This window comes from Pan troglodytes, chromosome 5 (assembly GCF_028858775.2).
Source record: "Pan troglodytes isolate AG18354 chromosome 5, NHGRI_mPanTro3-v2.0_pri, whole genome shotgun sequence".
Taxonomy (NCBI): Eukaryota; Metazoa; Chordata; class Mammalia; order Primates; family Hominidae; genus Pan; species Pan troglodytes.
This window is the reverse complement of record NC_072403.2, coordinates 158,427,702-158,454,488: the sequence shown is the minus strand read 5'-3', so window position 1 is coordinate 158,454,488 and position 26,787 is coordinate 158,427,702. Positions and strand designations below refer to the sequence as shown.

At 37.9% G+C, this 26,787-nt stretch overlaps 1 protein-coding gene across 2 annotated transcripts; it reads right to left on the bottom strand.

Moving 5' to 3' along the window:
- Positions 1-4,846: 4,846 nt before the first annotated feature.
- RAB32 (RAB32, member RAS oncogene family) lies at positions 4,847-20,366 on the bottom strand. Of its 2 annotated transcripts, none has more exons than XM_001161467.7 (3): positions 19,985-20,354; positions 10,062-10,339; positions 4,847-5,342 (listed from the first exon to the last, which is right to left on the bottom strand). In XM_001161467.7, the coding sequence occupies exons 1-3, from the start codon at positions 20,232-20,234 to the stop codon at positions 5,193-5,195; spliced, it is 678 nt and encodes a 225-aa protein (XP_001161467.2). In that variant the 5' UTR covers positions 20,235-20,354; the 3' UTR covers positions 4,847-5,192. The 2 variants fall into 2 exon arrangements, with proteins under 2 accessions (XP_001161467.2, XP_054542363.1); XM_054686388.2 differs by lacking the exon at positions 4,847-5,342 and adding an exon at positions 8,923-9,447 and having other exon boundaries at positions 19,985-20,366.
- Between the last annotated feature and the right edge of the window lie 6,421 nt (positions 20,367-26,787).

Below are 26,787 nucleotides of genomic sequence, written 5' to 3'. Positions count from 1 at the left end.
ACTCAGTAAGTCTGAAGTAAGGCTCAGGATTTTTCATTAAGCAAATTGGGTGCTTTTATGTACATATTTCAGGAAACCAAACAACATTTTGAAAAGTCACAGCTTATGGTAACAGTCACTTTTAGAAACATTATTGAGTTACATACATATGCATATATATGTACTTTATAAATATACATATTATACATACATGTTTTATGTATGTATATATAGTATGTATGCATACACACATAAAATTGCATATACATGTATACACACATATGTATCACATATATGTGCATATACATATTACACATGTATATATACATATTACACATATATGTACACATTTATACATATAAATGTATGTATGTATATATTTATATATACATACTTCTATTTATGTATACATATATGTACATATGTATAAGTATACATATATGTATACATATGTATATATGCATATGAAATATATATGTAACCCAATTTATATGTACGTATACAAATTATATAGATATAATTAGAACATTGGTAAATTTATGATGCCTGAGACACATGCAAAAAAAATCCTTTTAATTAATGAGGTACTCTGTACTTCTTGCCAGCATCTCATCCAGTGTGTGTTTTTATGTGTATCTGTGTGTGTATATATACATATACACACGTATATGCAATTGATTTTTCAAAGTAAATAAGTCAGAGTATTCTCTTCTTTCTTTTCTTTTGGCTATTTATGCAGCTCACCCTAAATTCAAATTTTATGTTTAAGTTATAAAAACAAATTGTGGCAAGACTTTAAAAGTAATGTGAAATAGTGACTCAGTTTTATTTCTAAGCTGTAGGAAATGGTAAATATAATAAACTATCTCACACAAAAAATAATCTAAGTGTTTACAAAAAGCAATTTATTTAAGGTATTACCAATGCTTAAAATTACCCTGAGAAGTTAATAACAATTGTAAAGATGGGCAATGAAAGTGTAATATTCCTGATTTTGAATGTACTGTTAAGGGAATTTAAACACAATGGATTTCTTGTAAAAATGAAAATTAATATATAAAAAAGAAAATTCCAAGCAGATTGCAATCTTTTCAGAAACTACTTAGGATAAGCTTTATATTTCTAACATTTGAGGTTAAGCACCATTTCATACTTAATACCATTGGACTTTGAAATATAAAAAAGGTTGAAAAGTTGTACCTAGAGTAGAAAAAAACTAAGGAGTATGAAACATATTTTAGAAAGAAAGAGTTAATTCAATATTTAAAAAAATAAACAGATGTTATAGTCATTAAATGATATATATTACTTAAATCAGGGTCTTTTACTTTTTCACTTCAGAAAATCTGGTGCTATGTAGATATGTAGAATACATATCCAAAGAGGTCAAAAGGGTTTTTTTCTTACTTAAATATATAATATATAAACATATATGTGATTTCTAGGCAAAACTTAGGTTTAATGAAAAGAGAGCTACATTTTATCATCCCTGACAACTATCATTTATTCCCAGAACATAGCTGTCAAAGCAAATGCACTTCTTGCTGTGTTTTTCAGTGTTTTGTTTTTGTTTTTGATTTTTGTAAAGACAAGGTCTCTCTATGTTGCTAAGGCTGGTCTTGAACTCCTGGGCTCAAGAGATTCTCCCGCTTTGACCTACCAAAGTGTTGGGATTAGATCTTGCCAAGCCTAGGCTTTGGTTTTGTTTTTGTTCTCAATAAATTAATGAATCTTTCCCATCCAAGTTCACTTAATGTATAAAACAAATTTGGTCAAGGTCTCATTTTGCATTAGCTTTGGATTGTGTCACAAAACCCTTACAATTTTATTTGAAAGTTGGAAGTTCTGGCCAGGGCAATTAGGCAGGAGAAGGAAATAAAGGGTATTCAATTAGGAAAAGAGGAAGTCAAATTGTCCCTGTTTGCAGACGACATGATTGTATATCTAGAAAACCCCATAGTCTCAGCCCAAAATCTCCTTAAGCTGATAAGCAACTTCAGCAAAGTCTCAGGATACAAAATCAATGTACAAAAATCACAAGCGTTCTTATACACCAATAACAGACAAACAGAGAGCCAAATCATGAGTGAACTCCCATTCACAATTGTTTCAAAGAGAATAAAATACTTAGGAATCCAACTTACAAGGGACGTGAAGGACCTCTTCAAGGAGAACTACAAACCACTGCTCAAGGAAATAAAAGAGGATACAAACAAATAGAAGAACATTCCATGCTCATGGGTAGGAAGAATCAATATCGTGAAAATGGCCATATTGCCCAAGGTAAATGCCATCCCCATCAAGCTACCAATGACTTTCTTCACAGAATTGGAAAAAACTACTTTAAAGTTCATATGGAACCAAAAAAGAGCCCACATTGCCAAGTCAATCCTAAGCCAAAAGAACAAAGCTGGAGGCATCACGCTACCTGACTTCAAACTATACTACAAGGCTACAGTAAACAAAACAGCATGGTACTGGTACCAAAACAGAGATATAGATCAATGGAACAGAACAGAGCCCTCAGAAATAATACCACACTTCTACAACTATCTGATCTTTGACAAACCTGACAAAAACAAGCAACGGGGAAAGGATTCCCTATTTAATAAATGGTGCTGGGAAAACTGGCTAGCCATATGTAGAAAGCTGAAACTGAATCCCTTCCTTACACCTTATACAAAAATTAATTCAAGATGGATTAAAGACTTAAACGTTAGACCTAAAACCATAAAAACCCTAGAAGAAAACCTAGGCATTACCATTCAGGACATAGGCATGGGCAAGGACTTCATGTCTAAAACACCAAAACCAATGGCAACAAAAGCCAGAATTGACAAATGGGATCTAATTAAACTAAAGAGCTTCTGCACAGCAAAAAGAAACTACCATCAGAGTGAACAGGCAACCTACAAAATGGGAGAAAATTTTCACAACCTACTCATCTGACAAAGGGCGAATATCCAGAATCTACAATGAACTCAAACAAATTGACAAGAAAAAAACAAACAACCCCATCAACAAGTGGGCAAAGGATATGAACAGACACTTCTCAAAAGAAGACATTTATGCAGCCAACAGACACATGAAAAAATGCTCATCATCACTGGCCATCAGAGAAAGGCAAATCAAAACCACAATGAGATACCATCTCACACCAGTTAGAATGACAATCATTAAAAAGTCAGGAAACAACAGGTGCTGGAGAGGATGTGGAGAAATAGGAACACTTTTACACTGTTGGTGGGACTGTAAACTAGTTCAACCATTGTGGAAGTCAGTGTGGCGATTCCTCAGGGATCTAGAACTAGAAATACAATTTGACCCAGCCATCCCATTACTGGGTATATACCCAAAGGACTACAAATCATGCTGCTATAAAGACACATGCACACGTATGTTTATTGTGGCACTATTCACAATCCCAAAGACTTGGAACCAACCTAAATGTCCAACAATGATAGACTAGATTAAGAAAATGTGGCACATATACACCATGGAATACTATGCAGCCATAAAAAACGATGAGTTCATGTCCTTTGTAGGGACGTGGATGAAATTGGAAATCATCATTCTCAGTAAACTATCGCAAGGACAAAAACCCAAACACCGCGTGTTCTCACTCATAGATCGGAATTGAGCAATGAGAACACATGGACACAGGAAGGGGAACATCACACTCTGGGGACTGTTGTGGGGTTGGGGGAGGGGGGAGGGATAGCATTAGGCGATATACCTAATGCTAAGTGACGAGTTAATGGGTGCAGCACACCAGCATGGCACATGTATACATATGTAACTAACCTGCACACTGTGCACATGTACCCTAAAACTTAAAGTATAATAATAATAATAATAATAATAATAATAATAAAGAAAGAAGTAAGTTTGGACCTTTCTTAAATCAGTAAGTTGGACATGATATAAGTAAGTCCCTTAAAAATAAAAGGCAGAAGTGAACAAAGTTTTCTAAGGCAGAAAAGTACATCCCATATTACCTTTCTATTATAGAATTATACTAATTCAAAAGTAAGACTTCGGTCAAAATATTTATTATTTTCATTAATTGGCTTAAATGGTAATGCAGATATTGTGAGTCTGCCTTAAGTTTCTTAGATATTATACTTTAAATGTCCCGACCCTTAGATAAAACCACACATGACCTAGTGTCTTTCACAATTCATACTATGGAAGCTCAGATTTAATTGTATATGCTTTGAAATACTTTCTCTCCTTGACCATTGCTATCACAGACTTGAGAAAGAATTGCAACCATCATATCACTTAGGCCCTCAGTTATGAACATAAACACACAGGAAGAAGAGAGAAAGGACTAGGGAGAGAGAAGAAGAAATGCTCATTTATATAGTTTCTAAGGGGTAGTAACCATATCCAGAAGGAAACATCCATAATACAGATGTGCTATGAGTACTTTTTCAGTCATTAAGAAGGTCATTTTAATGTATTTAAGAAGAGCGACCACATGCCACACCAGCTATGAATGGTTAAGTTAGTTATATGTAAGGAAAATAATTTTACACGAAGTTTCAAAAGGTTTGTTTGTGTGTTTTGCTTTGTTTTGTTTTAAGAAAGAGGTTCTCACTCTGTTGCTCAGGCTGGAGTGCCATGGTGCAATCATAGCTCACTGTGACCTCAAACTTCTGGGCTCAAGTGATCTTCCTGCCTCACCTTCTTAAAGTGCTGGAATTATAGGCATGAGCCACCATACCTGGCCTTTCCAAAGTTTTGAATAGAAAATCTCTAAAGAGAAACCTCAAGCCTTTGTGGCTAATAGAATCTAAAAACCCCCCTAAAAAGCGAGGATGCAATAAGGTGGCAAAAATAAGACTCAAAATGACCATAAGACTGGAGGTAACATTTTATTACCACCCCAGCACTTACACTAAAAGCTACAACTTGGAAGCCTTACCAAATCCTGAGGAATTGTCATATAAAAATGTTTAAAAGGATGTAAACATTATCTTCCATATGATGGCAACAATGACAAAAGCCTAATTGTCATCTGTTAAGTTACAGAGCCACTAGCAGGGATACTTCTCCCAAAGTTCCATTTTCAAATAAGTGCAGGCGCCCAGTGGTGCTGCCTTTTGAAGTGCCACCTGTGGGAAGACTCCCAGCTAACATGACATCTGTAACCCATTCTCAGGAACTTCTTCAGAGCTGAGGCACACACAAGAGAAGCAGAAGCCATATCAGCAACACTGGGATTTGTTCTCTGCTCTCAAGGTCTCTTGATCTAGCTTAATTTTGTCCACATCGTTTTCTTCATTAGGAAAGCTTTGGTGGTTTACAAGAATCTTCTCCACTAGGAACCGGGCAGCTTCCTCTATGTTTATGTTATCCTGTAATGCAGAAATGAAGAACAGGATTAATTTTTAGGATTAATTCTTAGAATAAGGCATTAAGAGTATGAATGGGATCAGGAAAATTTGTTAGAGGTGACAGCAAGTGCACAGCTACTTTCCTCTAATACTAAAGTGTGTGCCCACTTAGAGTTGAATGTTAAAGAATAATGTGGTGATGGAAAGAATTCCCTTATTTTTATGAAGGACACCTTTTCTGATGTTCCTATCTTAAACCTTTGCCACTGAGGTTCAATGAGCTATCTCGATGGTTGAAAATGAATCTTTGCTCTGGGCTGCAATTCATATAATGAAGCCATTCCAAATAAAAAAATTCCTGCCCTTGAATATCTAATTCAAGCAGTCAGGATACACTGTGAAAAAAACTGAAAGGGCTCAAACAACATTAAAATGTGATAAATGTATCATGTCATTTTTCCATCTCTAAGTACCAATTATTCCTTTTAGTTGTCATGTATAAATTAGCCTGAAACAATGTTGTCAGTGCAATGTCCATTAAGGACACCCTAAGGAATTATTAGTCACAGCATTTGTACAACTGAATTATAAGTTATCATTAAATACACAGTAGGTAACACATTGCAAAAACTGTGCTTATTTTTAAATATATTTAACTGTTCATTTTTAAATAATTTTGGATTTACAAAAACATTGCAAAAAAAGTAAACATTCCTACCATCCACACATATTTCTCAAATATTAACATCTTAGATAACCAGAATACAACTATCAAAATCAGGAAATTACATAATAGTGTTGTATCAGTGCTAGTCTAAAAAGCTTACTCAAATTGCATCAATTATCTCAATGCCCTATTTCAGATCCAGGATCATAAGCTATATTTCACTGTTGTTGCCCTGGTCTCTTTTACTCTCGAACAGTTCCTCACTCTCCTTGCTTTTCATGACCTTGACACTCTCAGAGAGCACTGGCCGGTGAATATACCTCCATCTGTGATGTTCGATGTTTCCTTATCATTAAATTCAACGTATGTATTTTTGGCAGAAATAAAACACAAGTGATGTATCCTGCACAGTTTATCAGGAAGCACACTGCTTCAAGTTGTTTTTGCCATGTTTCTCCACAGAGAAGTTATTATTTTTCCCTTTGTACTTAGTGCAAATATGTAAATATCCTGTTTCTCACCGCACTTTTCCCCACTAATGTTATCATCAATTAATTCCTCCCTACAACAATCATCACTGTGGTGTTTAACGGTGACTTTTTTATTTCTGCCATTCCTTCTACATTTATTAGCTGGAATTCTACTGTTAGAAAGAGGTTTCACACATGTATACATACGTGACTAACCTGCACGTTGTGCACATGTACCCTAAAACTTAAAAGTATAATAAAAAAAATAATAAAAATAAAAATAAAAAAAAGAAAGAGGTTCCCTTCTCCCCCATTTCTTTATTCATTTGTTCATTTTTATCATGGATTATTAGTTTACTCTATAAGTTGAACCCATTACAGTAATTATTTAGTTTGTTGCTCAAATTGTCTTACATGTTTGGAGCTTGTATGGCAGTATCCTGTATCTTTGTCACATGTCCCCATCATTTCGTAAGCATTTCCTTAGTTTCTTGCACAACAAAATATCTCAGGCACATCTTTACTTGACTTGTTCCACCCGTCCTAAAATCAGGCATTTCTCCAGAGATTCCCATTCTTTTTACTGGAGAATGATATTTAAAAACCGAATTTTGAGCACGAGGTAAGTTAATTGGTTCTGTGGTGTCATTCCTTTTAAGCCCTCTCAGCAGGTATGGCTAGTAAATAAATGTATGTATATACACATGCATCTGTATCAACTTCTTTATCTGTTTACACATATGTGTGTGTACATACATATATCTATACACACTCACATATATATATGCATATACTCTTACACACACACACATATGAAACCTGAAGCTCATATTAATGTCTAATCCAATCCAATGCTATGAGGTTCATTGTAGCCTTTTTCCTTATTTGTAAAGCCTTTCTCAGACAACAAGAAACCTAAAACAGCTGTGCTATTTACAGGCATCTTTCATAGCACTGAAACAAGCTTTTTATTTATTTTTTACCTCCACTCCCAAGATAAGTGTTAACTTTAATTCAAGTATTGATCTTTTGAATGTCCAAGTGACATTCAGTCCCAGCTATCCCCATTATATCGAATAATTATAAAATTCTCTAACTGTATTTGGAAGCAGTTGGTTAAAATTCCAATGTTAGTGTAATTAGTCACACGTTAATGTAATTCCCATATGTTAATATTATTAAAGTTTCATATTAGAAATCCATTATTTGCCATAAAGGTGAAATGATGAAATTTATTTGCAAAAGTTATCTTTTGCCTATGTTCCTAGTGAAATTCAGATGACTGCAATTCAAGCAAAAGTCAGATCTGAAGTTAGCTGCAGGCCAGCTCAGAAGTGTACCTTAGTGACATTTAGGCAGTACTTTAAGCCTTAACTCTAAGATTTTTAACCTAAATTTTTTTATTACTGTTATTCTCTTGGAACATGTCTGGTTTACTGCTAAGGAAATTCTACAGAAGCTGCTTCTATTATATTTGTACGGAAGCACAGAGCAAACTTGAAACTTTTACTCTTAACCAGTGTTTCACCTTTCACCTCTGCGTGTAATCCTATCCATACATAAAGTGAAACCGATGACTTACACAGTCACAAGCTACTAGTCACATGATGTCTTATATCTGGGGGCAAATCTGGATTTATTATCTGAAAGATTAAATAGAGCCTAAAGGGGAATTTTGTCTATCATTTATATAACTCCTCCACCAAAATGCACACTCGCATAAGCAGTTATACTTACTGCCCTTTTTTTTTTTTCTGTCTTTTTACAGCAAAGCTGGCAAGTAAAGCAAATCACCCAATAGGCATACAGAGCAGACAGAGGGCATGAGTGTCCAGAAGAACACGCCTGTAATCCTAGTGCTTTGGGAAGCTGAGGCAGGCAGATCACTCCAGCTCAGGAGTTTGAGTCCAGCCTGGGCAACATGGCAAAACTCTGTCTCTACTAAAAATGCAAAAAGTAGCTGGGCATGGTGGCACATGCCTGTGGTCCTAGCTTCTTGGGAGAATGAGGTGACTTCTCTATAAGAAGGCTTTCTTTCTGTGATTTTCTCCTTCGTGTCAGATTAAGTGCTCACATAGCACTCCTGGGCTTCATCTTTCTTCTATCACTATGTTTTATTTATGAAAGGAAATTTTAAGATGCTATATTTATTCAAACAATTAGCCTCTAGCTTAGGAGTGTACATTTCTGCCTGCAGTAGACAGTCTTTTTTTTCCCAGTGACTCCATCATTGCGCAATATTTTTGGAGCGGTCTCCTTTTGTGCAGTCTCTCATTGCTTCACTTTTATCCCGCAGATCATCACTGGCATCAAGTAGTTTTTCACTCTAAGGGTAAGTTTCTAGTAGAGCTAAACCTAATCTGATAGTAAATATCCAGAATGAGGTGGGTGATTTGGAGGAACAATGATACATACATACATATATAAAAACACCAGTAAACACACACAAGAAATCCACAGAACATAAACTAAAAGCTAGAACTGTATTATGATTTCAATAAATTTATGGTATAATGTTTATCTGTCATCATAGAATTTTTCAAACATTTCATCATTCTTACATAAATCTGATTGTCACTAACCCCCTTATGTGAAACTTCCAATGCACGTAACTCCCCCCCAAACATTTTATATATGTATAATTTTCACCTTTTTTCTATATCTAGACTGTTAAGTTTTTTTTTTTTTTTTTTGAGATGGGGTCTCACTTTGTCACCCAGGCTGGAGTGCAGTGGCATGATCTCGGCTCACTGCAACCTCTGCCTCCCAGACTCAAGTGATCCTCCCGCCTCAGCCTCCCGAGAAGCTAGGACCACAGGCATGCACCACCATGCTCAGCTACTTTGTGTATTTTTGGTAGAGACGGGGTTTTGCCACGTTGCCCAGGCTGGTCTCGAACTCCCAGTTCAAGCGATCTGCCCGATCCGTCCGCCTCGGCCTCCCAGACTGCTAGGATTACAGGCATGAGCCACCGTGTCCGGTCACTAGACTGTTAAGATTTTTGAAAGTCAACTTAGTGTTTTATTTTTTCCTTCAGAAAATATTTTATTCAGCTTTCCATAATAGACAAAAGAAAAAATTCTCTACTGTTTATGAAGCATACCACAAATGTTGATAATTTCTGGCTGTTTCAAATCTTTTGTACACAGTTAACCTAAAACTCTTCAAACATCATCTGAATAAATCTCCTCTCTGATCTTTTCACATGGTCCTGCATGTGACACACATCTTCACCAGAGGCATCTTCCTATTCACTCAGCCTTTTGTAAAAACCAAAAATTCTTGTGCTTGACAATACCCCCAACCACTCTAGTTGCATGAGAAGTATCTCAGTTAAAAACTCAAACTCACAGAAAATGTCATTTGCTTTTTGCCCTAAATAACTCTTTTTGTTTTGATGGAAAATCTGCCCTTCTATTAGCCATTAGCCAATTTGGAAAGCAGTCCTGTTGTGGACTGAAAGAAGCTATAACACATCCATGCTACACTTCTCATTTTCCAGACTTTCAAACACCACTCACATAATATATCTAAATACTTTACAGTTACAGCTCAGATTTATGAGCTAGAAAGCAAAAGATGCATAAGCAAAGCAGATCTCACCTTTGCAGAGGTTTCAAACCATCCAGCAAAGCCATGTTCTTTGCAGAATTGGTCCACCTGGGAAGGACTCTGGCTACTGTCCTTGTTCTGGTCACATTTGTTAGCCAAGAGGACAGCAGGGATAGGGCTGCCATTTGGAAGATGAACTTTACTATCCAGATCACTTTTCCATTTTAAGACTGCCTCAAAAGTGGAACTTCTTGATATATCAAAGACTACAAAAGCACCAACAGCTTCCTTGTAGTATACTCGGGTCATGTTGCCAAATCGCTCCTGCCCTAGACATAAATATAAGAAAAATTTAAAAACTTGTAATTCAGACAGAGTCTACATTTAGGTATAACCCCTTTTACCCCAAGAGCAACACTATGAACAAATGTCTTCCATTCCACAGCAATATAACCTGGTGGGATTAAGGCTATCCATACAGACCATGACCCATAGAGCAGATGTGTCTAATAATTTGGTTTAAGTACATAATGAATTAGTTTTATGTTCTGTACAATATATTCTCCATAAAAACCAATAGGACAATATTTAAAGCTACAAAGTCTGTCATTTATTCCGACTCGTCTCCCCTTAGTCTAAGAGAAGAGAGGCACTAAAGGAAAACATAAAGCTGGAAGTAGAGGAAGAAGAGACAAGAATAGAAGAAATGAAGCCTGCAGGAAGGAGATAAGTGCAGTGGGTAACATGCTAGTCAAATAGATTAGCGCTGGACATGAGATAAAGTAGTTCATGTTCTCAACTCATCTCTCCTTCATATCTCTAGCCCATACCCACTTCTGACTCAATATGCAAGATTTCACCCCTGTAAGTAGTAGATACATGAAAATCTATTTCAGAACAAAAAGCACAACTGGTTGTGTTGTTACAAGAAGAATCAATTCCAGGGTTCTTCAAATATCATTGCACTTTTAAAATAATTTATGTCAAACACTTTGGGAAAAATCTGCTTTGTACATTATATAGGACTTTGCAAAGCGTTCTCTTACTATCTGCTATTGTACTAATCTTTGGCATAGGAAAGACCCTTCTTTTCATCTGACAGATGTAACAACAGGAAAATGGATGCTTGGCCAGGATTATAGTGGCACTGACTAAAGAAGACAGGACTAGAATCCAGGTCTTCTGACTCCCACACACCTATAGAAGTGGGATGCTAGCCTTTCTGAACTATCTTGCCTTGACTTAGTTACTGACTACAGTGTGAAGGAAAAATGATTGGCAATCAATGCACATCTAAGATGTATCACTCTGTTCTATGATAAAGACACTTTCCTCTTGAAACACATGAGCAACAGGCTTTATCTACATTTTATTGATACATTTTCTCTGCACAGATGCAAAGATACCCCAAAATATAAAATTCTTCCTTCTCCAAACTCTACAATGCAATATAATTTTATATATTGTTTTAGGGAATAATGGAAGAAGAATAAAACAATGGTCAAACGTGAATGCATAAATTTAAGGTTTGTTTTGTGATGACTCCTCATATGGTTTAACTGAAGCTGTACTGTAATAGTCCAAAGGTCTAAATTTTACTGTAACAAATGGTCACATATGAAACCCTACTATTATGCTCATATTTTACTGTAATGTAAATCTGACCATTATATAGTTCATTGGCTCATAATGCTGACATTTATAAAAACTTAGATGATATGCCAACTGTTCAAAATCGCTATTCTGCAGAAAGACTGTATGCATTGAAATGATTCAGACTCCAATTTCAAATGCAGTGCACACATTACCAACCACTTCCATTTTTATATATTTTAATTATTGAATATGAAAAGACTAAGCAACAAGATATGACAGTCTTAAATTAGGAAATGGAAAAAGTAAGATTTCAAGATAATTACATGGTAATAAACTATTCCTTTGGACTATATCTTTAATTTAGAAAAGAGAGTGGGGTGCCAAATGAGTAAAAGAACAGTTAGAAACCTAGAAGTTAACAAAGAGTTGTTAAACTTTAGTACTGTTGCTTTTTTTTTTTTTTTTTTTGTGAATCATCTGTAAATTTCAAGTATTTCCTTTTACTAGTGAGTCTTATTTAAATATTCACTCATATAACCTTTCTGGTAAGCACAAGAAAATCAGAAATGTTTATGACAAGTAATTTAGAAGAAGATCCTGTGGCTTAAAAATATTAATTCATTTTCTTTGGTTCCCAAGATTAGGATTCAAAATTTGGTGGCGGTCCTGACATCAGAATGTACTTTTTAAACAACCACACTATGTGGCAAATTAAAAGTGTCAATTACATGGTTAAGTAAGTGAAAACAAAAGGCAATGGCTAAGAGAAAAAATGCAAACTGTTTATCTGACAAAGGGCTTGTACCCAGAATATATAAAAATCTCAAGACTCCCAAAGAAGATAAAAAAATTAATAATGTAAGCAAAAGATTGGAACAGACAGTTTACCAAAAAATGTATGTGATGAAAAAATAAGCACAGGAAAAGATGTTCAACATCATTACTCACTGGAGAAATGTAAATATAAATCACAACATGACACTTCACACCCACAAGAATGGCTAAAATTAAGAAGTCTGAATACACCAAGTGTTGACCAGGATGTGGACAACTGGAACTCTCAAAGTCACGTTCATTATGTTCACAGATGCCAAATAAAATGTCAATCAACAGATTAATGGATAAACTATCGTCTAGTTATACAACGAAATACAGCTCAACAATAGAAAGGAAAGGAACAAAACCATGGATACAAGCAACAACATGGATGTATTTCAAAATCATTATGCTTTATAAAAGAAGCCAGGTCAGAGTGCAGGTGGGTAATGTTACATGAGTTCATTCATATCAAATTGAAAAAAGTGCAAACTATGCCAATACAGTAAGAGAAAGCAGATAAATGGTTGCCTTGGGAAAGGCAGGGTATATGTATTCCAAAGGGGCAAGAGAAAAACACTTTTGCGATGATAAAAATAGTTGAAATATTGACTATAGTGATGTAAAAACTTTTCAAATTGTACTGCTTATTGTATGTCAATTATACCTCCATAAAAGTATACAAAATAATACCTACATTCGAGGGTCACTGAGAGGGTTAAACTTAGTCCCTGCCTAAGGCTTCCAGGGCAGTTTGATGAACTACAGCCAATGGCCTAATCCAGCTAAAAAAAGTTTTACTGGAATTCAGTCACCCTTATTTGTTTACATATTGTCTATGTCTGTTTTTGACCTACAATGGCAGAGTTGAGTAGTAGCCACATAGATGAAATGGCCTACAAAACCTAAAATACTTGTCAGGCCCTTTATAGAAAACGTAGCTGACTTCTGTTTTAGGAGGCTAAGAATATTCTATATCTTGAAGTGGAGATGGTATATAAAAATTCATAAATGTATCCACTTAGGGTCTATGCATGTTAAGTTACACTTCAAGTTCAAAACAGCGTAGAATGCCAGGTAAGCCCTGCATAAACGTCAGCTATTATTAAGTGCTCCACAAGTTTATTGCATGATGAAAGCCTGAGTATGCTTTTTAAAAATGGCACATTAAACATGTGAAAGCTTTAAACTATTAGCTCGTTATGTGCTATACCCTGTAATGGTAAAAATGGTCTGCAGAGAAAAACAAACTTGATAAAAGTCCAACTATACCAGGGATTCAAAATCCCAAGCACCCAAATTCAAGAAACCTCAGGCAAGAAACTTTTTTGGCTTAACTATGCCAACTGGTCTCAGGGATCTTTAGGGATCACTAAGTGCTCCTGGCTCTAACATTGATATTTTAGGTTCCCGTATTACAACTTGAACGTTATACCGATTTTCTATATATTCTACAATCACTGAATCCAGACAGCAATGGGAATAAAATGTAAATAACCCAGCATCAAAAGGCCAAGACCATGTATTTAGGGAAATAGTTTATTTTCTAAAATAATAGTAAAATATACTTTCTATTTTAATGAATTTGTAATCTCTTTTTAAGAAATTCTTAACTAACTCATTAGTGCTTCAGAGATGGTAAAGCAAGTTAAAAAACAAAAATTTCCAAAACACATGAAGTTTAATTAGGGAGTGGGAAAAGATAAGATGAATTTAAAATAATAATTGTAACATAAAATTAAGGGTTGTTCTCCAAAAACCTAAGTAGGTGTAACCTATATTTAACTATGTTGCTTCAAAGATTTACAACACATAGATATGCTAAGTTCCTCCAGTTGTAAAACTAACTTAAATCATGTACAAAGTATCATTTTTGCTCATCTACCACCTTTTGAAACAGAGATTAAATAAATCTGTAAAGTAAAAGAGTAACAAAACTGAATGAAAAAAATAGGAAAACCACTACAGATGATGCTTAAGAAAAATATCTGGATAGAAGTGAGCGAAAATAACGGGGAAGAGGAGAATACACGGGCATCTGTTAATTAGAAAGACTGTTAGAGCCTTAAACTAAACCCTTGCCATCCATTTATTTTCATGTTGGTCTGTCTTTCTCAAGAACAGTAAAAGAACAGTGAAAAAACTAGATATTTGCAGCCTACGCAACTATTAAAAAGCACAAAAAAACTTTTTAAAATATAATTGAATAACAGAATTCTAAAACAACTTTACCTTGTTCTTTCTTCTCACCCTCCAGAAGTCTCCCCAAATTTATATCTATGCACTTCTTTCACCATCCAAGAGAAGATCTCTACAAACCTAAGATAATTTAAACTTGTGGACGTAGCCCACTCTCTATTACTTAAGTGTTGATTTAGTATGAAATCCTCATTATTTTAAGGAAATGCTATTCCTGGGCTATAAATCTGAGACCTTCAAATCTTCCTTCTTTGGAAGAATACTTAAATCTCTCAATCTTTAGTAAGTGCCTAGGAATATGTATTAATTGTGGTTTGTTTTTCTATATTTCATGATGTTTTGACAACTTGGGGCACTGTGGGCCTGGGGTGGGACTGACCCTCCCATGGTTAGCTAATTTCTATAGACAGCAAAGGAGCTATCTTGGAGCACTCCTTTGATATGCACACCGTATCAGTCAGCCCATCAATCCTAAATCCATACCCTCCCACCTGTCTCCTTGCACCAGGCTCCTGCAGTCTGGGACACTATCCCCTGTCCCAAATCACCCCAGGGCCCGATACTTGACAACTAGAGACCACTCCTATTGCCCAGAGTACACCAAAATTATTCAAACTAGCCAATCCTCAACTTGCCCAGCTTACCTACCCTACCTCACTGGTTCCTTCCTGCAAAAGCCACAGTAAAAGCTCCAGCCCACGCATTTTCCTTGCTCCTTCTTTCTCATGACCAACCCTGCTGCTTTTCCCTGTGGTCTCGTGTGGTGTGGCATAATGTGCCCCCACTCTTGGGAACTGTAATAAACTATCTTTCCAATGGCAATCCATCTCCTGCTCTGATGTCCCCATCATATCTGACTAAAAACAAAATCCTGGGTACATTTATAACAGAATGAGACTCACTGAAATTTTCATATCAAAAGCTTAAGAAAATTGGAAGGTCAACACAACATACACATGACTAATTTCATGATAACCAGAACATTTGAAAATTTTGAAAAGCATTTGTGCTGCTGTTTTGACATCAATAAACCAAAATTCTGCTATCCTTTTAAAAGCGTATTGCTTTCATATCTGAGTCATGAAACCTGTCTCCTTACAAGTTACTATACCTCTCTGTGTTTAGATTACAGGACCACTAAAACCTACAATTCATTCAACTCAAAAGGTAGAATGGCAAGTGGCTGAGAGCAAAGGAAAGTTGTAGAACTTCCTATCAGTGCTCTACTATCTCTACTGCTAACCTGAGCACCTTTTAGCTTATGAGGGCTAATTGAGGCAATGAAGAATGGTAACATATTCAAAACGGAAGGGCAATAGGACTACCATTATCAGGGGAATTTCCATGTGCAGTAATACAAATATGTTATTATGCTGACCAGCTGCCTGCCTGGACAATTGTGAACGGATAGCCCAGACTGTGGCACTCAAAGGTGTCTCAGGACTCAGGAACAGTGAAAGATTTACAGATGTAAATGGGCCAGTAGGCTTTGCTTATAATTCAGCACAGCAATTGAGCTTGAATAAGGCTGAGGATGGCAAGATAGTACAAGAGCCAGATTACCCATATGTAACAAAGATTTTAAAAAGCCTTGTAAATGACTTGGTATGTAATCAGCCACCAATAAACACTGGAAACTTAACTGCAGGATCTGTGTTTAAGATGGAGACTACAATTAATTACATAGACTAATTCCTCAAAGCACGGCTTCTTTATAATTAGAAATATGTGTATATGTGACTGAAAACTACCTTTAAAATCAGGAAAGTGTCAGAGGTAATATTCCAGATTCTTGCTCATGAAAGATGATAGGAGAGTTGTGAAAAAAAAGACAAAGGGAGATTACTAGGTATACTAATCGACAAAGTATAAGATGCAGCAAGGCAATCAGGATCCACATTCTATTTTGGATGGGAATCAAAACAATGTAAAATAAGTTTAGGCATAAATTATATAGTTTATATCTTCCAAGCACACATTTTATGCTTGGGTAAATATTATTTATATGAACTTCAGAGCAGACTGTTCCCAATTTGTCCTTTGGCCCAAAGGAGAGTTACTCATTCAGATTTTTATTTAAAAATGTTGATCCTAAAAAGCAAATCACTCAGTCAATACATGAAGGCTAAAGTATACTAGACCTAAATGGACAAACTTGTTTTTTTAAGATTTAACCTAGACCAGTCTTTCAATTTGCCTGAAAAATGCTATAGTGACTAATAAGCAATAAGCATATAATAGTAAACCAAATACTACTTTACCTACACTGAGCATTAAAAGGAAGATCAGAGACATCTCTTGCTATATCTTGAGTATGCATTTATTAAGATCTCTGTAAAAGTGTTATCAAAGACTTCAAGATTTTAGTATATTTCAGTTATGTTTTGAGCAGCAGTCCCAAAGTACGTGTGAGTTAAGAGATGGCAATTGTCTAACACAAAAACTGCACTAAACTGCATCTGTATTTTAAAGCCAGATTCCTTCAATGCCGTAAGAACAGATTTGTGTATCTGAGGATCACAGTGGTTCTTAACTTGAAGAGTTCAGCTGAATCTGCTTAGCTACGTGTGTAGAAAACATTTGATAATTCTAGCCTATCATACTTGCCAAAGCTTTCAAGCACAGAGATTTGTCATAATTTCTTTACTACCTTGCCCTCTCACTGAAGCAATCAAAAAAACCTAACTAGTAAAAACACCACACCTTAACTTAGTTATGGCAAGTAGCTGGCTCTATCTACTATTGTGCAATCAAAGAATATTTCTATTATTTGAGAATTAAATATGATCCAACTTTGTTACTACATAAGGCAAATATGCTTAGCCCTGGGGGAAGTTTGTGGAGCAGCCATCAGTTTGCCTTCATTACATCATCATTACTTAATTCAAATGGTATGAGCTGAGATTCACTAGTAGCTCAAATATTCAAATCAAACAGTTAGTAATGTAGCTCTCCAAACTTTAGGCTAAGGATTTTTTGTTTTGTTTTGCTTTTTTTGGTCTCTAAAACAGTTTTTTTTTGTTTTCTTTTTTGTTTTTTTTTGTTTTTGGTCTCTCACTAAGCTATTTTTCTCCCTCATATTCAGAGATATTAAAATTCTATCTCTGAAAATCTTACTTATAATGTGAGCCTAATAATTTCTATAAATTTACCTCTAATTTTGTAAATTGCTGGTCTGTACTTGCTGTATGGGACAACAATACCTGTTGAAACAATATCTAACATCCAGAAATCCCTTTTGGAGATCTTAAACTTCTGTTTTCCTTCCTGGCAAAACTCAAGCTTTGGATTTGGTGAAAAGTACAAGGATATCCCATCTAGGCAGATGTTTATGAGAGTCTGATAAAAAACTAGATATGACCCCTTCCTGTCATTCGAGGTCTGTGATTAATAAAAAAAGAAGAGGTGATACCAGAAAGAAAATTTGTATCTTACTCCTGCTTTTACTTTCTCAAGTTTCTAACTATAAACACTTAAAAATCTAGTTACTCATACTGATTTACCAGCAGTAGGGCCCAATCGTAATTTAATAACAAAATGCCATAATTTACATAAAGAGTAAGGCAAGGTCAATCACCCTTGTAAGCAAGGTTTTAAAACCATCTTTGTGAAAATCCTCAGCTATGCTGCAGATTCCTGGAGAATGACCGTCACATGGTAAGGCAACCTTTAGAATCCATGACTTTGTCAAGAAGCAGAAATACTGCTCATTAGGGTTCTGTGCAACGGCAGGAAGTGTTTCGAAAAAACTTCTGGCTTCAAAGATGACTTTTCAAACGAACTTTTGGTTTTTGGTAACAAAAAACAACAACAAAAAGCTGAGTCCCTGGCTGATTACTCCTTTTTTCTGAGCAACTGAGTTGCATACATTTATTCTCCTGTCTGAGGGACAGAAATGTGCTCTTAAATGAATGAGTTATAGGTTACAATTATTTAATACTCTTTCTTATGTAACAAGCTATAAATGACAAGAGCACTACCTGGCAGACAGACAGTAGACCTGTGATCCCCCCAACCACTCTGCTACCAGCCAGGTAGCTATACCCTCTATGGGCTTCAGTGTAGGGACTGTAGAATGAAGGGTGGCCTCAGGTGTCCTCTAACCCTAAACCAGCTCCCATTCTAATGCTGTACTGCAGACTGTGCTTCTTAACACCTGTAATGATTGAACAGAGTAATTTTCGTACTTTTTTTTTTTTTTTTTTTTTTCTGAGATAGGGTCTCACTCTGTTGACCAGGCTGGAGTACAGCAGTGAGAACACAGCTCACTGAAGCCTTGACCTCTCCTAGGGTCAAGTGATCCTCCTGCCTCAGGCTCCTGAGTAGCTGGGACTACAGGCACGCACGACCACACTTGTCTAATTTTTTGTATGTACGTATGTATATATGTATGTATGTATTTTGTAGAGACAGGGTCTCACTAACAGCCCAGGCTGGTCTCGAACTCCTGTGCTCATGCGATCCTCCAGTCTAGGCCTTCCAAAGTGCTGGGATTACAGGCGTGAGCCACTGGCGCTTGGCTTGGTACCATTTCTATGAACTTTCCAATAGTTAACATCATCTTTAAAACGCCCACTCCCAACCACCACACCAGGCAAAGTTCAAGTGTTCATAAATCAGAGCAGAGGGAAATGTACCCCCTCAAACAGAACAAATGAAAGCAAATGGCAGAGAAACACTGTATTGAGGAGTGGGGGGGGTGGCGGGGGGGGGGGCGAGGGCACCAGGGATGGGACTAGGTGTTGGTTTAGCAAGAGAGGAAGGGGTGAGTGTAAGGTTTCAGAAAAGCTTTCCCAAATCTTCACGGAGTGTCTGTCCTCGGCTTCCGATGAGAGCAAAGTATTTGAGGAATGGAGTTTCCCTCACAAAGGCCAGTCTCAGAGCCAAGGCGGGTGGTGGAAAATGATCTGGAAAGGAACCTGGCTTTTGGTCTTGGTGATGTCACTAACTAGGAGTGCAGCTTCGGGTTAAGTCACCCAATCCCTCTGAACTTGAGTTGAGGCTGAGAGGCGCCGGCCCGCTCCAAAGCAGGCTTCTCAACTAGTCCTGGTGTATGTATGATATACTTGCATTATTCAGAGTTCAAACTTCTGGAAAAGACCCCCTGGCCTCCTCGCCTCCCTTCAGGAGAGCGAGCTCTGGCGTGCAGGACCTGCTCCAACTCCTACTGCCCATCCCATCCTCTGGGCCCCACCGAGTCCAGCCGACCGCGTCCATCGCATCTCGCCCTTGGATTGGGCCTCTCTCTTCTCCTAAAGGTACCCAGGCAGACGAGTTCAGGCAGAAAAGAAAAAGAAAAGAGGCAGAGAGGAGCCAGGCGGCCCGGCGGGGCTCTGGAGTGGGAAACTCGCGGCCGCGCTTACCCGCGATGTCCCACAGCTGCAGGCGCACCAGAGTCCTGCTGTCCCAGTTGAGGACCTTGAGGGCGAAGTCCACCCCGATGGTGGCCCGGTAGTGCTGGGAGAAGAGCTGGTGGACGTAGCGCTTGATGATGCTGGTCTTGCCCACGCCAAGCTCGCCGATCACCAGCACCTTGAAGAGGTGCTCGCGGGTCTCGGGCGCTGGGGCGGCGGCCGACCCCAGGCCGGGGTCCCCGGCTCCCCCGCCCGCCATGAGCGCTGCGGCTGTCGGGCGCGCCTCGGCTCCGAGTCTGGCCCCCTGCCCGGCCTCGCGCTCTGCCGCCGCGCCCCCGGCGGCCGCGGAAACTCCCCCGAGGCCGGCCAGCCCTCCGCCGCGCCCGCTGACGCCGCCTGACCGGTCACAGGACCCAGAACCCGCCAGTGCTCGCGGCCCGGGCGGGGCCGGACGAGGGCTGGGCCGGACGAGGGCAGGGCCGGACGAGGGAAGGGCCTGGCGCCGGCTTGGGGAGGACCCTGCGCGAGGCGGCTCCCGCCCTGCGCCTCTGAAGCCCGGCCGGGCCCAACTGGACTTCCTCTCCCGGGCGGCGCCTCCGAAGCCCGGCCGGGCCCAACTGGACTTCCTCTCCCGGGCGGCGCCTCCTGGCGGTCGCGGCGCGGAGGGAGGCCCAGACGCCCGCTGGTGGGCCTCCGGGGAGCCGGCCTGGAGCCTTTATGGGCCCCGGAGGTTCACTGGGGGCCTGAGGAGGCGCCGAGGTCGCTGAGCGCCCCCCGGGGCCGGGGTCGGCGTGGGGTCCGGGCCCAGCCTGGAAGCCTCTGGCCTGGAAATCCACCTCCTGCCCTACTCTCCCCGCAGGGAGAGCCACACTTGCGGGCCTTGGCTTGGGTCGCGAGCAGTCCCCTTTAGATGGGAAAGGAAGTGGCACCGTGACTTTGAACTTAACGAAGGACGGATAACACTGGGCTGGTAGTTCTGTTTTTAACTTTTTGAGTGAACCTCCGTAGGGTTTTCCATAATGGCTGTTCCAGTGCACATTCCCACCACCAGTGTACAAGGTTCCCTTTGCTCCGCACATCACCGACACTTACTATCGCTTATCTTTTTTATAACAGTCATCCTAGCAGGTGTGAGGAGATACCTAGTGGCTTTTCCCTGTTCATTAGTGATTTTGAGCGCCTTTTCTTATATCTGTTGGCAATTTGTACTTCCTCTGGAAAAAAAAAAAAGTCCATTCAGATCCTTTGCCCGTTAGTTAACTGGGTGTTTTATTTATTTATTTTGGCTGAGTTCTGTGAACGTAATGTATTTTGGATATTAACCCCTTATCAGATATATGGCTCACAAATATTTTCTCCCAATCTATAGGCTGTTTTTTCATTTTGTTGATTATTTCCTATGCGGTGCAGAAGCATTTTAGTTGGATGAAGTCCCATTTATCTAGGTTTGCTTTGGTTGCCTGGGCTTTTGGTGTGATATTGCAAAAATCGTTGCTAAAGCCAGTGACCCAGCTATCCCTCTTCTGGGTGTATACCCAAAGGAAATGAAATCAGGATCTCAGAAATCGCTCTCAAGTTCATGCAGCATTATTCACAGTTGCGAAGATTTGGAAACAACCAAAGTGTCTGTTAACGATGAATGGATAAAGAAATTGTAATACATACATAGGCATGCACGCGCGCATATACACGGACGCACACACACACACAATGGAATATCACTCAGCCTTTAGAAGGCGATCCTGACATTTGCAACAACATGGATAAACCTGGAGGACATTATGCTAAGCGAAATAAGCCAGACACAAAAAGAAAGATACTGTGCAATACCACTTATATGTGGAATCTTAAAAACACACACACACACACACATACGGAATACATGGAAACAGTGGTGGTTACCAGGGGCAGGGAAGAAACGGAATGATGCAGGTCAAAGTGTACAAAGTTGCAGTTATATAGGATGAATAAGTCCTAATGATCTAATGTAGCATGAGCGTTATAGTTAATAATATTGTATTTTAAACTAGAAATTTGCTAAGAGAGTAGACTGTAAGTGCTGTTACCATTAAAAAAAAATTGCAGCCAGGTGTGGTGGCACCCACCTGTAGTCCCAGCTACCCAGAAGACTGAGGTGGGACGACTACCTGAGCCTGGGAGGTCCAGGCTTCAGTGAGCTTAATCGCACTACTGTATTCCACCTGGGCGACAGAGTGAGACCATCTCAAAAAAAAAAAAAAAAAAAAGAAAAAGAAAAAAAGAAAAAATTGTGTAACTATGTGAGATGATGGACATGTTAATTTGTTAATTTGCTTAACTCTAGTAACTATTTCACTATGTATATCAAAGCATCATGCCGTATACCTTAGATATAGATATATATATATATACACACACACAACAAAATAGTCTATTAAAAACCTTATCATGCTTTAGCATTTAAATTATGGAAGGAGTTTGAGAAAGAAGACACAGGGACTCTGAAGCCATCTTACTTTACTTCCCTAACAATCCTTTTTCAACCTTCATCTGGTAGTGTTTGGATTAGATGTAAATGCTCTAAGATAAATCATAGGAAATTGATTGGAAAGTAGTAGCCTTGTGGGTTTTTATTTTAAAGAAGAAACATGGGGGACAGCCCCTTGCTTTCTCTATCTATAAAGTTGAGGGATGCACCCCATCACCTTAATATTTAGAAACACCTGGAGCTGACATCATCTGGCAGCTTCCTTAAATAAACTAAAGCAGCTGCTTACCCTACTATCCTCACTCTAATTGACAATTATTGAAAAGCGTTTTTCAGAGATGGAGGCGTTTTAAAATTTAGAAGTCAAGGTGGGAGTAAAACCTTTTTCTAGAATAGCTATTGAAAAACCACAGATGTGGAAGTACAGCCAACCAGTACATGGCTTTTATGTTCACCCAATTAGAGAGCCCTTCCAAACCCATGTACAGTTTGGGAAAAAAAGGAAATCCTCCAATTTTTGGACAAAGTGCAGCATTTTGTTCCGTACATATGTAATACCATAGATTTTTTTTTTTTATTCGTCCTTCTGTAGCCCTCCTGAATTTCCACTGACTTTAGAGGTAGAATTGTGGTGGTGCTTAAAATTAGAAAAGGTCACTGCTAAAGGCAGGATAAAGTTGTGGATCAATGATTCAAAGACAGGATAAGGGTTTAGATGAGTGGTTTTCAAACTTGAGAGTTCTGGGTTTGTTAAAACAGAGGGGTTCTGATTCAGATCTAGGGTGAGGCAAATAATTTGCATTTCTAACAAGTTCCCAGGAGATGTTGCTGCTAAGTGTCTAGGAGCACAGTGGTTTGGATCAGAATTCGCTTCTCGAACTTAAAAGTTCTTATGTATCTAGTAATAATACCACTTTTTTAAATCCATTTATCCTTCCATAGATATTTAGATTGCTTCCACACTTTGACTATTGTCAATTGTGCTGTACTGAACATTTGGGTGCTAATATCTCTTCAAGATTCTGATTTTCATTCTTTTGGAGAAATACCTGGAAGTGGGATTGCTGGATCATATGGTGGTTCCATTTTTAATTTTTTGAGAAATCTCCATATTATTTTCTATAGTGGCTGCACCATTTTGCATTCTCATCACCAGCATACAAGTGTTCAATTTTCTCTGCATCTCTACCAACACTTGTTGTCTTTTAAAAAATATAATAGCCATCCTTATATAATGGAATATTATTCCACCTTAAAAATAAGGAATTTCCACAATATGCAACAACATGGATGAACCTCAAAGACGTTATGCCGAGTGAAATAAGCCAGTCACAATAGGAAGAATTCTGCATGATTCCACTTATATAAGGTATCTAAAATAGCCAAACTCAGAAAATCAGGAAGGAGAATGGTGGTTTTCAGGGTCTGGAGTCAGGGAGAAAAGGGAAATTGCTAATTTCAATTATGCAAGATGAATAAGTTCTAGAGATCTGCTGCACCACATTGTGCCTACAGTTAACAATAGTCTTGCAGACTTAAACATTTAAGAAAGTAAATTTTATGTTGTGTTATTACTACAATACAATTATTAAAGTTCACATAAATTATGTAGGATCTTAGAAAAGTTTTAATTCTGATTCAGCATATCTGGGATGGAACCTGAAATTCAAAATTTCTAACAAGTTTCTAGGTGATGTCAATGCTGTTGGTAGACCACACTTTTGTTAGCAAGGTGTGATGGTTAATATTTAATGTCAACTTGATTGGATTGAAGGATGCAAAGTATTGTTCATGGGTGTGTCTGTGAGGGTGTTGCCAAAGGAGATTAACACTTGTGTCAGTGGACTGGGAGAGGAAGACCCACCCTCAACCTTGGTGGGCACCATCTATTCAGCTGCCAGTGTGGCTAGAATTAAAGCAGGCAGAGGAATGTGGAAGGACTAGTCTTCCAGTCTTCATCTTTCTCCTGTGCTGGATACTTCCTGCCCTTGAACATCAGACTCCAAGTTCTTCAGCTTTTGGACTCTTGGACTTACACCAGTGGTTTGCCAGGGGCTCTTAGGCCTTCAGCCACAGATTGGCAGCTGCACTGTTGGCTTCCCTACTTTTGAGGTTCAAAGACTCAGACTGGCTTCCTTGTTCTTCATCTTGCAGATGGCCTACTGTGGGACTTCACCTTGTGATCTTGTGAATGAATACTCCTTAATAAACTCCCCTTTATATATACATCTATCCTATTAGTCCTGTCCCTCTAGAGAACCCTGACTAATACACACGGGTTCAGATTAGAATTCAGTAGTTCCCACATTTGCTGTGTATCTGACTTACCTAGGGAGCTAGCTAGTTAATTAGCCCCGACCTTCTGTTTTAGAAGGGGATCCCAGGAATCTGTATTAAAACACAAACAAACCTAGATAAGCATGATGCACACACTAAAGAAACCAGACATACATAATACCAAGTACTGTAAGTAAGTGTTGGACAATATCTGCGTGTACAGCCCTGAACTGGAGAAGGTTAGGGGAGAATGGATAAGTGTTAGAATCCTGAACTGACATTTTAGAGGAAAACAAGTTTTCTTTCCACACATGAAATAAAGAGAACATAATACAGGTAATCTGAGACTTGTCACTGAATAAATACGACTGCCTTTATTTTAAACAGACATTTCCATTTACTACATAAAAAAATAGCCCACTCAGAAAGTCACCCTGTGATGTTCCCCTACACATTTATTATGTTTCTGCATTTGCTATGCCTTTTATCTAGAATGTTCCAAACCATTACCCCATCCCAGGCTCTCAAATAAACTGTCCTCATCCTTCCTGCGCTAGATCAAAGGATTATGTTATTTTCACTCCTCATTTTCCTGGCAGATTTGTATATTCATTTATTTATTCAAAAGCTTATAATTATACCTTGAAATATTTTAGATATTTTAGCTACAATGTTTAGCAGCATAGATAAATTCTTGTTCTCAGGGACTTTATATTGTAGTGGGAACAGGAAAAATAATTTAAAAGCAATCAAATAAATGAGATAATTTGAGATAGTTATACAGTTCATGAAAAATAAAATAGGAAAATGGTATTTAACGATAATCGTTGAATGATAACTATAAACCACACTAACCAGCAGGCCTACCCCAAAGGAAATACGAAAAGCAAACGTCAGGTTTCATTTGGTTCCCAGATGGACAACTGATTGACTCAGGACTATTGACTCAGGACGATTCACTGAAAAGCCCATCCTTTTTCTATTCCTCCAACGTGCCACCTTTGTCGTAATTCAAGTAGTCCTGTAAGAATGGATCTGTTTCTGCTGTCTCTTGTGTTCATTAGTCTGTGGTCTTTACTTGTACCAATTCTTATTTAGTGATTGTAACTATGGTATAAGTCTTTTCTGGTAAATCAAATTCTCTCATTCTGTAATTCTTCAAGTTTCCCTTAACCATTCTGGTTCCTTTATATTTCGATACAATTTTAGTCTCCGCGTCTCAATTTTCAGAAACACACCTGCTGGGACTTTTGTTGTCATTACATTGAATCTATACATCACTTTGAGAAGAATTGGAAATTATACAACATCGAGTCTTCAAAAATATTGACATGGTATATCTATCATTTATGTAGGTCTTATTATATTTCAATAATTTTGAGACGTCTTAAAATTTCTGTAGCTGGTATGTAAAATTAAAATTAAATTAATTTGTGTATAATGAATTGATTCAATGACGCTGATAATTCTAAAGGTTTATTTATAGAATTACATTTTCTATGTATACATTATTTTTAAAAAAACTTTTCTATCCTTATTTTATTCCTTTCTCATAACTTATTTCACTGGCTAGGGCTTCTAATATAATTTTGAATAAAAATGGAGACACTGGAGATGCTAGTTTTAGAGGTAAAAATTTCAACATATCACCATTAATTTATTTTAATCAAATTATCATTTTAAAATTGTGTTAGGTTTACAGAAAAGTTGCAAGGATAGTACAGAGAGTTCCTATGTACTTAACATCTAGTTTCCCCTGTTGTTGACATCTTAAATTAGTATGGAAAATTTGTTATAATTAATGAACTGATATTTATACCATTAACGAAAGTCTATGCTTTATTCAGATTTCCTTAGTTTTGATCTACTGACCTTTTTCTGTTCCAGTGTCCCATTCAGGATAATCATTACTCTTAGCCAACATGTCTCCTTAGGTTCTTTTTGGTTGCAGCAGTTCTCAGAGTACAGGCTAGGTATTCTGTAGAATGTGCCTCAGTGGGGATGATCCGATGCTTTCCTCCAAATTATACTATAACTTCGAGGTTTGGGGAGAAAGACCACACAGGTA

Bases quoted from the DNA above. Each gene is read 5' to 3' on its own strand.
- RAB32 (XM_054686388.2), bottom strand. From the start codon at position 20,234: ATGGCGGGCGGGGGAGCCGGGGACCCCGGCCTGGGGTCGGCCGCCGCC. The intron at 10,340-19,984 runs GTAAGCGCGGCC...ATTTATGTCTAG, and splicing joins GCAGCTGTGGGACATCGCGG to GGCAGGAGCGATTTGGCAAC. The intron at 9,448-10,061 runs GTGAGATCTGCT...AAATCTTAACAG, and splicing joins GGTTTGAAACCTCTGCAAAG to TCTAGTGACCGGACACGGTG.